The sequence below is a fragment of the Pleurodeles waltl genome, chromosome 3_2, assembly GCF_031143425.1.
Source record: "Pleurodeles waltl isolate 20211129_DDA chromosome 3_2, aPleWal1.hap1.20221129, whole genome shotgun sequence".
Classification (NCBI taxonomy): Eukaryota; Metazoa; Chordata; class Amphibia; order Caudata; family Salamandridae; genus Pleurodeles; species Pleurodeles waltl.
In genome coordinates, this window is record NC_090441.1 from 102,442,488 (window position 1) to 102,458,625 (window position 16,138).

The 16,138-nt window shown below is 39.6% G+C and overlaps 1 protein-coding gene across 1 annotated transcript in view; it reads left to right on the forward strand.

Annotated features, from left to right (window-relative positions):
- Positions 1-16,138, forward strand: part of LOC138286353 (uncharacterized) — a 1,286,679-nt gene that overhangs the window by 634,229 nt on the left and 636,312 nt on the right. The window contains exons 66-69 of the mRNA XM_069226509.1: positions 722-906; positions 2,692-3,248; positions 7,468-7,640; positions 9,424-9,582. Coding sequence (XP_069082610.1) covers positions 722-906; positions 2,692-3,248; positions 7,468-7,640; positions 9,424-9,582 — 1,074 coding nt within the window. The remainder of the gene's footprint in view (positions 1-721; positions 907-2,691; positions 3,249-7,467; positions 7,641-9,423; positions 9,583-16,138) is intronic.

A 16,138-nucleotide genomic window follows, 5' to 3' on the forward strand; every position in this document is an offset into this window, starting at 1 on the left:
AAAGATGGTACAGAGGCTGTGCTCCACATGAGGCACAAATACAAGATGGACAAGCTGAGATCAGGAAACCCATTGAATAAGAAGCAAGCATAACAGGGTGCACATCAGAACAAACCAATGATATGCTGTGGGCAAGCCTCTGTAAGTTCATGGTAGGCCCACAATATGTCTTTTACCATAAAACAGGTTGAGATGTTTGGATGGCTCGACATAACCACTGCTGGAGTGGAAAATGTGTGTCGAATGACGAAATTTCATACTGAAAGCCCATTGGGATTGACATTCACCTGAGAAGTTCAATTAAGGGTAGTGTACGTTGATAATATGGCCCTGTTTTGGGGAGAGAGCAAAGACTGGGAGATAAGGAACAAGTTAGGAGTCATGTCAGTGTGTGGTAAGAGAGTGCAGAGACTGTGGGTGAGGGCTAAAGAAGGCATTCATTGGGACAGGGGCACATATTGGTGAGTGTTGGTATATGCTGAATGGAGAGTCAAATACAGCACCGACAGTGAGATTCAGCGCAAGGTGAGCACATATTGGGCGGGCTAGAAAAGAGAAACAGTGTTGGTAAAGAGGGAACAGAGGGGAAGAATTAGTTCATACAGTGTGGTGAGAGAGTGCACAAAGTCTTGATTTTTTAAATCTAAAGTACTATTGTTATCTAATGAAGATCATCATTTGCTTATGTTTATATTTACACATTGAAATGTTTTTTGAACAGGTTACTAGTGCTGGCCTTACTTACTCCAAAGAAAGTGCTTGGAACTTCTTCTTGCAATCAGTGCAGCAGAACTTCCGTTGGATACTCATCTACTCAAGCACTGGAGCTAACTTCTATCGGAAGTGTCTAGAGTTCCCGTCACTTGTCAACGCGCTAAATGTGTACTTTATTCCTCATTGGTCCAGGTAAGAACAGGACAATGGAATTTTATGGTTCTAATTAACAAAGAAAGAAATTCTGAAATTTATGGTGAATGCCTGCATGAAAGCCAGATCACCAAAATTATAGAGGTAGCGAAGGTGACATTATGTATTCTCTGAGCACCAATAACCTCAAAGAGATGACTCGTTGCCCCATCCTTGACTTCAACGGATAGGAGGGGGTGCAAAAAAGTGAACTACACAAAGTAAACAAGGTTTTTAGAACTCTGTTTACTTTCTCTTTGTGTTGCTGATTTCAGTAATCCCGAGACCAGCGTTAGCAGAGATATGGTTCCCAAGAGCCAGCCATGGGTAGCAGTTATACCCCTCATTACCCTTAACGTTAATCCATATGTCAGATTCGGAGTTTTACAGCTAGCTACCGTATTCACAAAACCCCAAGGTGTTGTAAACAAGAGATAGGCCGATACACACATAAGGGTATGGAATTTATATACATTTGTTATGTACCTTTTTCTTTACCCTTCCTGTACAGACTTCCAATATTTACTTCACAGTGCTGTACTGACACACATGCTGTTTGTTGTTTGATAAGAAAGTGATATACAGTATACAGTATTCTGCACCAAGATATGTTCTGAGGTGAGTAGAAGCATGGGGCAATAAATACCTGAGGTTATGCATGGTAAAGAAAACCATGAAGAGGAAAGAGTGAAAAGATTAGAAAGAATAAGTTAGGCCAATGGCTTTGGGTATTCAATATCATGCCAGTGTTAAAAATCGGACTAGAGAGCTGGGCTCTTGGTCACGGACGTGTAAATATTGCATACGCAATGACGCTGTAGCTGCTTGGGTTTGATTTTAGAGAATTTTATGAGAAAAAGTCAGAGAAACAATTAATGGAGAAAAGGGCAGAATTAGTGAATGGGCTTAAGAGGCAGAGTTTAGGATACTCAAAGTGATGGATCTGATAACATTATCTTCGGTACCTATATCTGTTTTATAGCACCACAATGGGGTAAACACATGCTTTACAAAAGACACGTTATGTCACTTCTCTGGGAACACATCCAAAGTAAAGTTATGACTTTATATTATAAAGATATTTTGGTAACTTCTACACGTACATGAAACTTCTGCATCCATATCTTTCTAGCTTCGTCAAGCATAGGAAAGTCAAGACACATCAAGTTACAACTTTTCCCATGCATGAGTCACTCTTTAACAATCTCAAACCTTTGTGAATTCGACCCTTGATTAGTAATTGGTGCTACTTGGATTTGAATTTACCCAAGCTGATGTCTGGTTCCGTCTTGACAAATTTGGACTCAGGGTGCAGAAGGTTGCATGGCTGCTTTCTTTAAGATATGAGTCTCATGCCACTATAGTACAGCCTATTGAGGGTTAGTTGATGCTACCTTGCCTCCGGACTGCTCCTTCAGTGGAGCAAATTTAGGAATATACAACTCTTCTTGAATCTCTTACTACCATTATAACTGAGTCATTCCCTCTGTGGCCCACCTAGCTGTTTATTGTTTACATTAGTTGTCCTGATATTTTATTGTAAATGTATCTGCATGCCCCTCTTCCCTCACATCGACTATGTATCCTGTTTATCTATAGTAGTCCGCTGAAGACTGGGCTCTAAGTTCATTCTTTATAAACACCTACACTAAAATAGAAACTAAATGTAATGTTCATGTTGTTACTTGTGGTTGTGATGTGTGTGAGGAGGGGAAACGATGATTGGAGGTTGGAGCAAAGATTCTAATTGATCACAGTTCCACATTTTTCTCTTTTCTGTTTCAGAGAAAGTTTAGTAGAACATGCTGACCACTACATCCAACATCTGGAGATGCTCAGTAATAAGGAAAAAGAAAATGTATGCCACCTATTAGCGTCTATGCATCTGGCCATTGCAAACTATGACCGGTGCAAGCAGGGACGAGGTGAATATGGCCATATCACAAATACTACATTTGAGACATTTGTCCAATGCTTTACGGATTTAATGAAGAAGAAGCACCATGAGATAATGGAAGTGCATGAGCTGATGAAAAGCGTTCTCAGCTACACAGAGACCAAAATTAAATCCTACACAGCACTGGCCAATGATCTTCAGCAACAGATGGCAGCTCTCAATGAGCACAAAGAGGGAACCTTGCAGATCCTAGTCCAGATCGCGCAGGATAAGGTGGTGGTGGAGCAGAAAATTCATAGTGTGCAACAGCACATGATAAAAATCAAGGGATTCCAGAAACTTCTCCCGGAGTACCAACTGGCTCATGAAAAGGCAGTATACAAAGCGTCAGCCATTATAGCAGACATCAAGAAGCTTGTGATGGACATGGACATTACCGCACTAGGTACCTTTATGTTTTTACATTAATATATGCAGATTTGTAGGTATCAGTAATAATGTAGAATTTTGATTGATATGTACTAAGTCATATGCCCATTTTGATTTTGTTTGTATGTCGTGTGAAAATCAATTTTGTTGTTGTCAAATGGAAATAGATTTGGGCTTCGAATTTTATTTTTGCAAAACTGTTGAAACTTTTAACTCTAAGCTAACCTAATATTAGTAAATATTGAAAGTAACTGGAATAAAAAAAAATAGCATTCCTCCATTGGATGTACAAACTGTAACGGGTGAACTGCCTGAACTGTACTATTTAGTCCAAGCCACTGTTAAATATTCTGGCCCGAATTCAATTTCCTCATTAGTTTAAGACTACCGGACAGTGCAAGGAAAATAACTGTCAGTTTACTAAGACTTTACAGTGGGCTTAAAGACCGCTCATTGCCTACCATTGGTTGTCTGTATTGGCTTCCTCATTTACTTGCCTTGTCCATCTTATGTTTATCCCGCCCCGAGCAAAGCTGCTTTACATGTGTCCTTTCAATGCTCACTTTTAGAGAACAATTTTTTCTTATTGCTTAAACACTCCATGAGGGTATGCGTGTTTTCCATCTGTATCTCCTGTGTACTTGGCTCTCCCCCATGCTCTGTGATGCTCTCTCTCCCCCTTGTGCTTCCCCCCCCTGCTCTCCGTGTTGCTCTTCTCTGTGTGTTTCTCCCAGGTTGTTCTCTTCCCTTGTACGCCTTATTTCTTCCTCCCTTATGTGTTTCTTTTCCCTTCCTCACCTCAACCTTGACCTGCTCCGCTGTTTCCCTCTCCCCACCACAGTCCTATATTTTAATTTAATTTTACCTTTTTTTGAAAGGGCCAGGCAGCAGGTTGCTGCTGACCCTTCCACTTTATGAATAAAATCGCCTTTGTGCTACCTCATCATAATTTTTTTAGTTTACCAATCCATCTTGGATTGGTAAATAAAAAAGTGAAATGGCGGCTGCATTATGCGCATTCGTCATGACACATGCACCTGCCTTTTTTGCCTTTTGGTTTATGCTGTTCAGTATCTTTTCGCTGATGCTGTACAGTATGAACAAAAAACAAGTCAATAAGTTTCGAAGGCAAGAGGCCAATGCTTGTTTTTACCTTGTCTTTGCTCCTTTTATAGAGGGAAAAACTATATGCAGATCTTTCTTGTCCCAAACCCAAAATGGATGTCTCAGCCCAAACTGCTATTCCAAGGGTACACAAACTACCCTATACCAGCGCCCTTCGCCAGTGTGATGCAGGTTGAGGATCTAAAAAGAGATTTAGAAAAGGAGTGGAGTTTACTCTCAAGCTCCTCACAAAAAGATGAGCTCTTACCTGGTCATTGACAGGACAATCAATGCCGTAGAATGAATTGAATATGGTCACAGGCAGGACAAGACTAGAGAATAGAGTTTTGCAACAAGAGTGAATGGGCCGTCTAGGACAGTCTGGCAGTAGAGCAGGTAGGACAGTCTCACCCCAGACAGGCTAGCATAGTCTTGCAACAAGGCAGGCTAAGACAGCCTTGCAGCAGAGTAGGAAATGCAAGGACAGTCCCAGCAGCACAGGATAGGTTAGGACTGCCTTACGTACAGGTAAGCTGAGGACCAGAATACACATACATCTGCAGTTGACATCAGAATCATACTGGTTATTTGCAAGGCGTTGCAAGATTTGTTTGAGGTGCGGGTCATTGCCCCAGTGAGGATGCATGTAAGGGCTGGCATGTTTCTATCTCCATGTCGCGACCACGGAAGCAGCAAGTTTGTGCAAGGGTGCATTGGCTCTAATGCATGATCTGCAACTCTGGTCTCCTTTGAAATTTGTACACCACTGGGGGCGCAATATAGACCTCGCACATGGTTACAAAGGGGAGGAAACTTTAATAGATGGTAAAAGTGGCCTACTAATGTAGAAACGGACATCTGACAGCACTGAGCCATAAAGATTCCCTACAGCCTTGAAGAAGCCCACATCAAGTACTGCCAAAGGGCCAAACATACATGTTGGCTATCTTTGCAATGAGAAACTGAAGACAGACTAAGAAAATGGTTAAATAAGCTACACTATATTGATAATATAACGTTCTGGACACAGCACAGCAGTCTCATTCTGCTTTTGTACCACAAATCTTGCAACGCTTTGCAAATAACTCCGATAATATTGATGTCAATTGCAGATGGCTGGGTATTGTGCTTGTTAGCCTGTTTGTGCTTAAATGCATAAATATTCAGGTTAAGGGCTACCCGATTGGAATAAATACCACCCTAAGAACTGGCATTACAAATGTGGAGCCTGGACACCCTTATGAACCCTTCAGATAAAATGTATTAGGACTGTTTTGCAACTGGACAGACTAGGACAATCTCATAGCAGGAGAGGACGGAGCATACTAAACCAAGGGCTAGAGAAATAAATGGCAGGGATTTTCTGATTCCGAAACTGAAGTTAGTGGTGATCTAAAAGGCAATCCTTTCTGGAACATAAACCAAAACAGCATCCAAGACTAACATTGAATCTGAGAAACTGTGTAAAATTGACAGAATTACCAAGAATTCAAGGATAAGCGAACAAGTAACTGGCTGCGCAGAGGAGAACCGTTGAGAAGCAGGGACGAAAGGTTATGAAGGCCTTTATACAGAGGGACTTTCAGTCAGCAATTTCCCAAAAATGAATTAAATCATGATAATCATGCATTTGGGTTCTTTTAAACCCCATGAAATATGTCTGCCACCTCTGGAAGTGCACGCAAGCCCCTGTGTAAACTTCACCTCAACTTTAACATGGCGGTTGCCTGCTGCCACTCCCCTCCCCCAAGGCCCCAGTTGATGGTGCGAGAGCGTGGGGCTGATGGAGGAGTTAGAGAAGCTTTTTCTGGCAGTAAATAAGGTTATCTTTATGGATTTAGCTGTCTGGGGAATCTGTCCCGAGTCCATCGTGTGTCCCGCTTTAAAAAAAAAAACACACACACACATCCCCACCCCTCATGCTCACTATACACTCTCATGCACTGAAATACATATATGATGTCTGTGCAAGGTTCCTGGTGGCACATGACATAACTTTACACAAGAACCGTCAGTAGGCCACACTGCCTCTACACAATTAAAATGGTCTAGTCAAACTAAAAATCTCAAGACACTGTATACGCCACCGTTTTATGTGCTACACCTAGGAAGAGGCAGTAGTCCTGTTCCCACCATGAGGGCACACTGGGCGTGCCCCTCCAGGTCAGAGGACGGGTCCTAGACCTGCATTGTCAGGGACAGGCCGTGCGCTCTATGTTGTACCAAAAACACATGGTTGAGGGATTTGGGAGTTTATTCTGATAGCGATTCCGGAACGTAACTAAGTAATTGTTCTGTGCTCTTATTTTTGGAACCAGATTGCGATGTTGTATGGAATGTTTCTCTTTTCAGTTCCTCGAACAAACCAGTAGTCCGGTTTCTCCAATGTAGAATAAAAAATTGAACGAAATGCACTTCGTTTAATAGAACTAACCTAACTTTAGCAACATTTGAATTGAAATTCGCTTTAAGTTGTAAAGTATTATATCAAGTAAGGATAGTTCCATAGTGCAGAAGTAGGCTGCTTTTTGATAGGTTAATAACTCCACAGTAGTTGACTTAGCTGGATGAATCAATTTTCGGAAACTACTTTAGGTTATCACTATATAAAATACAGCAACTAAATTAATAGGTTATTGTGCATTTATGATGTTGAATTCCCATTTGGGGACATGTGTCTTTCATGAAGCAGGCAATCTTGTCTGTAACAGTACTTATCTATTGCTTTTTTCTACCGACACATTGCAAATAGTAGCTGTGAATGCTTCTCCTGTTACAGCCCACTGGAGTGTGCAGCTCCAGGCAGCCTCAAATGTTCTGGGTTGAGCTACTTAGAATTACAAATGCTTTCGTCGAGATGAATATTAAATAAGCTGTGACAATTTTAGCAGCAGTACACAGCGACCCATCACGATATCAGTTTGAAATGGTTGAGTGAAACTGAAAAAGATTACCTTTACGTCATGTAAAAATGCAGTTTTTGAACATACAAATATTGGGTGTTTCTCTAATAAATTTGTGCTTTTTTGGCATTTCAGGAGGTAAACACAGCATGACTCTTTTAAGTAAAGAATATATTTTTCGACGTAACATGACCGAGGTTTAACACAGGTATCATTTCTGGTTTTTAGGAGAACTTAGAGGAATGCAGAAGCCTGATGTGGATACAGAGGAGCTGATGGCCTCTATAATTATCATTCTAAAATCTCCCAACACAGATCTCACCTGGTCTAAGGGAGCAAAGAGGCAGATGGCCAACATGGACCGCTTCCTGAATGAGCTCAGCAGCTTCGATAAAATACAGGTAATATATTAAAGGCAGCTTACATCACACTAGCTCCAGGGTCTCCAGCTTGTCTAGAGCTACACCAATGTCAGATTTTAGGATAAGCCACTCACTATGTAAATGATTTCTATGTAGGTCCAAGGAATGTATATTTATGTATATGTATCCTATATGACTGTCCCAATTAACTGGTTAGAATCTGTCCCCGGTGGAGCAATAATGACATCCCTGCACTACATATTGTCTAGTTTACAGTTGTCATTTGTGTTATTGTAAGGGTTTCCCCCTTATCTGGCTGTGGTCGCGCACCTATGTTCTGTATCCAGTAGCCTTCTATATTGTATTTGAATGTTTAATCTTTATTACTGTTTAATCCAAGCTGGTCTCACCACTCGTAAATTACATCACTTCTTGTTTGGTACTACTGGAAGAGTCCATCTTGAGTCCAGTTGTGTCGTAATTGTACATGCTTGATTGCTCGCTCTCTGGATTTGTGGAATCACTGCCTTTTCCAGTTCTAGCTGGTTTGTTTCTGGCTCCTTGCTTTACTGTTTGATTTGTACAGTTGGAAGGTCCTTCTGGCATTTATTTTGTCCCTTCCTGTTGGAAATTATTGTTGGAGCAAATTCTAGACTTCCAGTTTCATTCTGGCATCTAGGTGTGCTTCTGGAGAAGGCGGGCTATTTCTATGTACTAAGAAGAGCCTACACAAGTTGCCAAGCAAACCTGCTCTTGATGGTTATTGGCCTGTATTAGTTGCACAGCTCGCTAACACATAGAAAGCTGGCACAAAGCGCTTTTATACGCACCCCAACAATATTGTTAAATTTACATGTTTCCTTTCTTGTTATGCATACCATTCAGATTCAAGGCAGGATTTGTTCTGTTCTTGAGGGAAACTCTCATTGCGTCTTAATTTGTTCATGAAGCATGGCTTGCGGGATTCTCATTAGCGCCCTTTGTATTCGAATTGTCTCCCTAGCCACTGAATTGTGTACTGTTTATCCAAAGCTCACACAATAGGCATGAGAAAGCAGTCATTGACAAACTAGCTACAAGCCTGGTGCTAGTAACAACTAGATAAAACATTACAAACACCTTTTGTTTGCTCCTCTTCATAAAATTGTTTTTTTATCATGCTTAGATTTCCTCCCATGCTTTCCATAGATTTCCACATTTTCCAGGCTTCACCTTGTGTGTGGATAAATATACGTATATATAAACCCGGTGAGACTGTTTGCGAATACACACAAAGATATTATTTTGTAGATTGTTGCAGCATTTCAGTGGCAAATTCTCTTGGAGTTCTTGAAGCATTCAGTTTTCAGCCTCTTTATTAAGCTGACCACTATGGAAAATTATGCAACTTGGCAGATTTTCTATAGCAGTGAGTGGGATTCCTGCATTCCCTGTGGCAGCAAGTTACAGTACACCACAAAATGTTTTTCAAATTGTGCACATAAAGCAATATATTAAAGTATGACTTCCTTCTGTTAGCTAAGGAGTTAGTCTGTATAATTCTTCCCAGAGAATGAATATTCTTTTTCGTTTGTTGAGTAGAGTGAATGTCTCAATCTTACCTGTGTCTGTCTCTTAACTTGTGTAATAATTCACACAAAATAATCTATTAATCACCAAAACGTCTCTCTATAATAAACTTTTGCTGGTTCTAAAAATGTCAATATATACAGACTGTTGCAAGTATTCGGGAGGCAAAAGTGTACTCAAGAGAATAATAATGATACACAGTACTCCAGTTGTGCCCAAAACATTCATTGTGTATGTTTCTGATTGATTTCAGTTATCTGAATCTACATTAGAGCTACTGGAATCCAACATTAAAAAGTCAACATTCACTGTTGAAAATATGGAGAGAAAAGCTGGAGGTAATGTGGCTGCTGGGACTCTTTTGAGATGGCTCCAGAGAGCAGTCCACTACTACAGGTTAAAGGCCTCAAAGGTATTACTCTTTTACAGAATGCACTGCATAAAATCAATTATCATTTAATTATGCCAATTTAGACTCAATAGCCATTCACCTTAATCAGTAATTTTAATTTAAAAGCAAAAAAGGGGTATTACTCTTCATCATGTTCCTACATTGACATGATCCTTCTTATTTTTTCCAGGAATACATTGTGCTTTCTGTGACACCATTAACTATTTACATTTTGTATTACAGCACAGGGATCGGGTATAGGTGATTGCAGAGCAGCCAAAATGTTAGTATTGATCTGGTGGTTAACATAGCCCTGGGCGGCACTTTCCTATGAATGTACACACAGATTTATCTACTGTTTTGCAGAATTTGTGGAAAACGGGCTATTATGTGGGGACTGTTTCACTGACGTGTACTACAGATAAAGATCATTTTGAGGGCCTCTGCAAGTACCTAAACCTTAAAAATATTGAATCTGAGTGTAATCTCTTTAGGATGAACAAGCAACTTACCAGTTGTATCCAACACAGTCAATAGTTTAAAGGTTTAGCGATTTACCTGCAGTAAAAAGCTCTTAACAATAATGAAATATTGATTTACACCTGACACATGGGTCTGAATTCAAAATGATATAATTCAAAATGATACCTATTTTTATAGTACATCTACCAGGATACAATGCAAAGAAATAGCTCGTTCAGTAACAATTTGACCAGGTCAACAGAAACTCCTGCTAGAACATACCAACCATACCAAACATATACTCAAATAAGTGTTACTGCACACTTCATTGGTCAATTAATCAATTATTTTATTTTAAATGATGTCTCATTTATGAGGATCAAACAAAAGGGACATCCTTTGTCACTACCTAGCATTATTCATTTTTTGTACATAGAACCTTCAACAAAACTTGCTACCAAATGGAAAGAATCCTTCTTAATCACCCATTCCATAAATGCATGATACTTTGTAGTATTATATTAAATCTATTTCACTTATTCATCTGAACATAGCAAATTAATATCTACAGGACTGAATGTGGATTCTGTCTCTTGTCTATCCCGAACCACCATAGCAATCCAAGCTCATGATCTTTGTTCTTAAAGTACCAGTGAATTGTGATATTTTGAAAATTGAAAATGCATGATTGTAGCCATTCATCTTTCTCATACTTAGAAAGAAGGTTACTAATTCTAAGTCCATAGAGAAATAGAGTTGTACATTTCTGTCACAGTATTTCATATTTATTATTCCTTTCAGAAAATAAGTGACATACATGACTCATACAGTTTCCACAAGAATGCTCTTCTTTAAAACTCATTGTAATATCCTTAAACTGTATTTCCTTTTTTTCAGTCACTTTCTCTTCAAGTTTTGGTTCCTACTCTTGTAGCAAACAGTAGTTGTTTATTACTTATGTTAACTATCCTTGAGCTTGTAGAATTGTAATGAAAGGAAAGAACGACTTAAAGCATCACATTTTGCTACTTAAATGCCAACTGGCCCTTCATGGATTCTCCCACAGCTCACTATATTCAATGCAAAGCTACAGATATGCCTCTTCAATGATACCCTTCTTGCAGAAGTACCAATTCTGCTGACCTAAACATATGTTCAGGTGATGGGCCATCCTAGGATCTGCATGATTAGAGTGCCCTTTTAATTTCAACGGTTAACTGCTTGAAACTGCACACTTTTCAAAGCATGTGGATTTATAAGGATTCTTTGGTGAGGAGGAGATATTTACTTTACCCTGATAACAGTCCACCTAAAGTAACTTTTGTACATTCACTTGTTGCCATTCCAAGCATCAAAATTTTAGTCTGATGTGTCATGCAGCTTTTTTGTGCCTCTGACAAATACACAAAACTAGTGCTGGGCGGTGTTAGTGTTTCACAGAATTCATGAAATAATATGTATGAGGAGTAGATTGGTCCCTAGAACATGAAGAGTTTAATTTAACTAGGTCAGAGAATCTCTCCGGGGCTGGCATTTAGTTATAGATATTCTATTCACTCTAAAAAACAAGTGTTAGATTATATGATTTTTTAATATTTCTTATTTGATCAGGTCATTTCACCTGACACCTTTTTTCCATGTAAAATGTGTGCCTTGGCTTATTTTAAACCTTCACAAAAGAACTACAGATTGCTATCTAAAAACCTCTGTCTCAGAAATGTTATCATGAAGGCTGTGAATGCATTACCATCTTTTATAAAGGTATTTCTGTGAAAAATGATCATTACACCAGTCCTATCATCGTGAAACATCCTAGTTTAAAAGAAAGCTCTTGAATGTACCCATTCTTTAAGAGGATGTAATGCATGATGTGTGCCAGCATTACTGTGCTGCTACATCAAAAGCATCCCCAGCTGTCTATAATTTTGATATTAAGGCAATCCGCATTACATCTATAAATTTACCTTTTCCGTTTTAATCCTCCATGAACATGTAAGTCATATTTCAATAGTTTGGTGTTCTCTGAAATGCATTTAATCCTGTGGCCTAGGCATTCAGTAGAGGACAATGTGAGCCCCCTCTGAGTGACAGTTGTTTACTTTAAATTAGGTTCCCTAAAACTTGCGAGGGTCTTAAAGGGGCTGTAAATCTTAAAACAAAACAAACAGTTTGAGAAACCGCCACTAAAAGTCGTGTATCAGCGAAAAGATCAGTAAAAAAAATAATCAGCGAGAACAAAGTCCAACTGTGCCCTTAAGTGGAATAGGGAAGAATAGCAATCTTTGCAGTCTGTGCAGTGGGCATTTTTGTCAACTTCATGGAAGTTCATGAGTAGTTTCCAGTGTCATCCATTGTAGTTTAAATAAAATGTCTCAAACACAATTCAGATAGATTTATGAGAAGTCTGTCTTAACTCTGGGCACAAGCTACACTCTTGCACAGGTATAAGTTATACACACAGCTTTCCTACTCAACCACTGTTTGGAAGAAGTAGGCCTAAGTGTGTGGGATTAATCCTGGGTCTCCAGCCCTACTATTATCTGTAGTCAATGTGCATGTTTATGGGTCGAGAGCGTTAATGTTTTATATTTACTACTGAAAATGCTGATCTGTCCAGTTAATAAATCCTAACATGCCTTCTTGGTCCTCCTACTTGAAAGTCAGGAGACTTGGTGCCTGTTCCTTGAAGTAACTTGTACAATAGACTCACTGAAGTTTAAGTTATGGGTGATGCAAGGTGCCAGAAATGCATGTGCAGGTATTTGAGAATATCCAGCGTGACACCTCAGCGGGTGGCCACTATATATTTGCATTGATTTTACTTGACCACTCCTCTGTCACTCCAGTGTCAACACCCACAAGTGCTGAGACAGACCCCCAGCTCAGGACATCTACTTGCTCTAAGATGAAGGGAGGCCACGGCCATCACTATCCAGTAAAAACAAGGCTGTTACACAGTTGTTGGTAGCTGTAGGTGCGGTAAGGTGTCACTCACAAGCCGGAAATGTGCGGCATGCAAGATATAGAAATGTGGTTGACAACGGGCTGTTATTCTAAGCAACTGTTGGCTCCTTTTGTCCAGTTTTTCTAATACTTTCTCTTAGTCACTGGCCATGTTTCTTCGGGTTATTTAGCCCCAAAAGCCTCATGTTTTCTGATTCATTAACAGCCAGCACTCAACATATGCCGTGAATTACAGCATCTGCTGATTGCGCCAGTAAGAAGGATCCTTGCCAGTCACTGTTATTGCATCTGTGACGGGGGTTGTAGCAGTGTTATGATAAAAATTACAACTAGTTAATTTGCTGAGTAACTACTATTTTCCTAAACATACAGTGGTGTGTGCACCTTTGTAAATAACTGTAAAATAGCTGGTGTGTGTTGTTACATCTATTTTAAGGCGTCCGCCAGATGTATGCTTGGTAAACACGGTCGGTAATCAGGCCCCTTTGTTTCATGTCACTTATTTAAAAGAGAGTGGTAAAGTGTGCATTCCAACTTCATTAAACTAGTATAAATTTCGACTGGTTTAGAAAAAATGTTTTTTGGCAGTGGACGGCTTACTGAAGGTGTTTTTTTTTATATGTCTTGGACAGCACTTGGTGTTTTCAGCTATCTCCCCGAAGATCAGCTTCCAATGCTGATTGGACAGAGCACCTCCTTTGTTTTCACTAGAGGCCCCGAATTCTCGTGGCTTTCAATCTCAATTAGCTCCTCGGAAATGTATTTTGAAGGCTGACAGCACCTATTTGGGGGATTAGTGATAGCTGATTTATGAATATTGAGCAGCATTTCAATAATCCAGACAGAGTAATCATTTGCAGCCGCAGCCAGCTCTCCATGCCTTTATACTGTGTAGCAATCACTCGAAGGCAGTTAAATGCTTCTGATTTATGGCCTTAACCTCCCGGCCTGCTACATTTGCTCTATCAGTGTGTAAATTCTCAAAATGCAATTCCCTGCACCTCCAGAGAGCCAATTTGAGTTAACATTATGCATGAGCCGAGCATGCTTGAATTCTCAGGTCTCTTATTTTACTCATTAAATTTGCACTGAACATCTTGCAATTAAAATTTAATATAAATTTCTTCTTATGACTGGCATTTGGCCTTGGCCAAATTAGTTAAAATGTTGTTCCTCTGAAGATTCAGTTGCAGATGGATTGATCTTGACATTTGGTTTCCTCTGGGTGGTGATGATGATGGAGCACAAATGTATTGATTAGCATCCTTGAATCCTAGCTTTTCATCCCTTTGAAAGACAGCCTATGGCAGCTTATACAAGCAAGCAGGTGAGCAGGCAGGTCACACCAGGAGGGGCTGGTAAAACCAGGGCGCTGGCCATACTCATCCCACGTGTAAGCTTTTTTCTCAGACACGGCTAAAAGGCAGGCCCTTTCAAACCCATAGCAGGTATTCACCAATGGCAACGTTAAACATTTTTTATGAGTTTATGTCGGAATACAAATTGTCATGTGGGTTCAGTAATGGGGTAACATGGATCCCAAAGGACTTTGGTATCTCAGATCAGTCCATTATACTGGAAATGCAGCTATTCATCAGGATGTGTGGATTAATTAAATCTCGTAAGTAGTTTGATATACTTTCAACCGGGTCAACAGATATTTATTTTTATGTAACAGGAGTCCAGCTTTGACAGTTTGTTACCTCCGGCAGTTAGGCTAACATGATTTAGAATCTGAAATAAAGTATTGTAATAATAAATAACACAATATGGTATGCACAAAGAGGTACTGGCATCCATTTACAGAATTAAACAATCATTGGCCATGCCGGTAGGTCCAGGTTTCTATTGTGAAAGTGTTTGATAATTAATGGGCCAGTTTGTGTGATGCTGCAAGGATTGTCGGGTCAGTAAAATTGGGGTTGATTGTGGATTTATGAATGGTTATGTGAGTGGATTGTTAGATGAATGAAGTAGTAAAATTATTGCTTGGATGTCCATAGTAATGTTGGTGTCAGAAAGATACTTCCCACTCTAGCTGTTTGTGCTCAAGCACACACTCATCCATCCATCCATCTATCTTGTCACTTACCCTTTCATCCATCCACAATAACCCACTGCATTCAGGGGAGTGCCCATCCTTACAACCCCACACAGAAATATACAGCAAGAAGTAACAAGCCCTCTTACTAATAAAAATGCAGACCGATTGGCTTGCTAATGATTGTTTTATACAAGGTATAAACTCGCAATGAGTGGGTTTTCCTTTTATTGACCTATCAAACTATTTTTCCTAATGCTGATATCCCTGTCGGTTACGGCAAGGTACCATACTTAGATTTGTTCTAGCCCTTTAAAGGTGTTTCTGAAACTCACAGCACAACCAGGATACTCCTAAATGTGTCCACCAACATCATCCCATAATAAGCAACTGCCCAATTCCCACTGAGTTAATTTTATATGAGTTTTTCCAAGTTTGCCTCCGTGACACAAAGGTAACTGTTGATCTGCCTAACTCTTAGCTTAGCAAAGGTTTTGACATTGATTTTCATAAATGCTGCATACCTTTAAGTGCCACTTTCAATTTAGTGTAATATGACCAACTAAACCTAAAACAATCTACTGAATCATACAATATAATCAAAACTACGTTTGCATTACATTACCTTAAACCTGGGAGAATTGTAAAGACACATGCTGCTCATCAAATAGTTTAAGCCTGGATATCGTTGCTAAAATCCTTGTTTTGTTCAAATCTAAATGAGATGACCAGTCCAAAGTGGGAGCCAGGATCATCTCTTGGTAAATATAAGATATGGCTCGCTGTCCCTTAGCAAACCATATTCATCATGATATAGTTGTCTTCGTAATATTTAAGCAGCAAATTTATCAATCTTTGGAGACCCTGTGGCATTTGGTTGAATAATACCAGATTATCTGCATACATTGTCAGTGATAGCAGATACTCAACAATATTTGCAGCAAAACATCTAGTAAGTCTTAAAAAAGCAGGCAGGTCTGCCAAGTAGAGATTGAACAAAATTGGTGCAAGCACACATGCTTGCTTTAGACCTATTGATGTTTTTATCTTATCTATGCTCTTACCATCTTTATCATAACATATCAGTAGGCTGTGCCTAGACTAACCTAA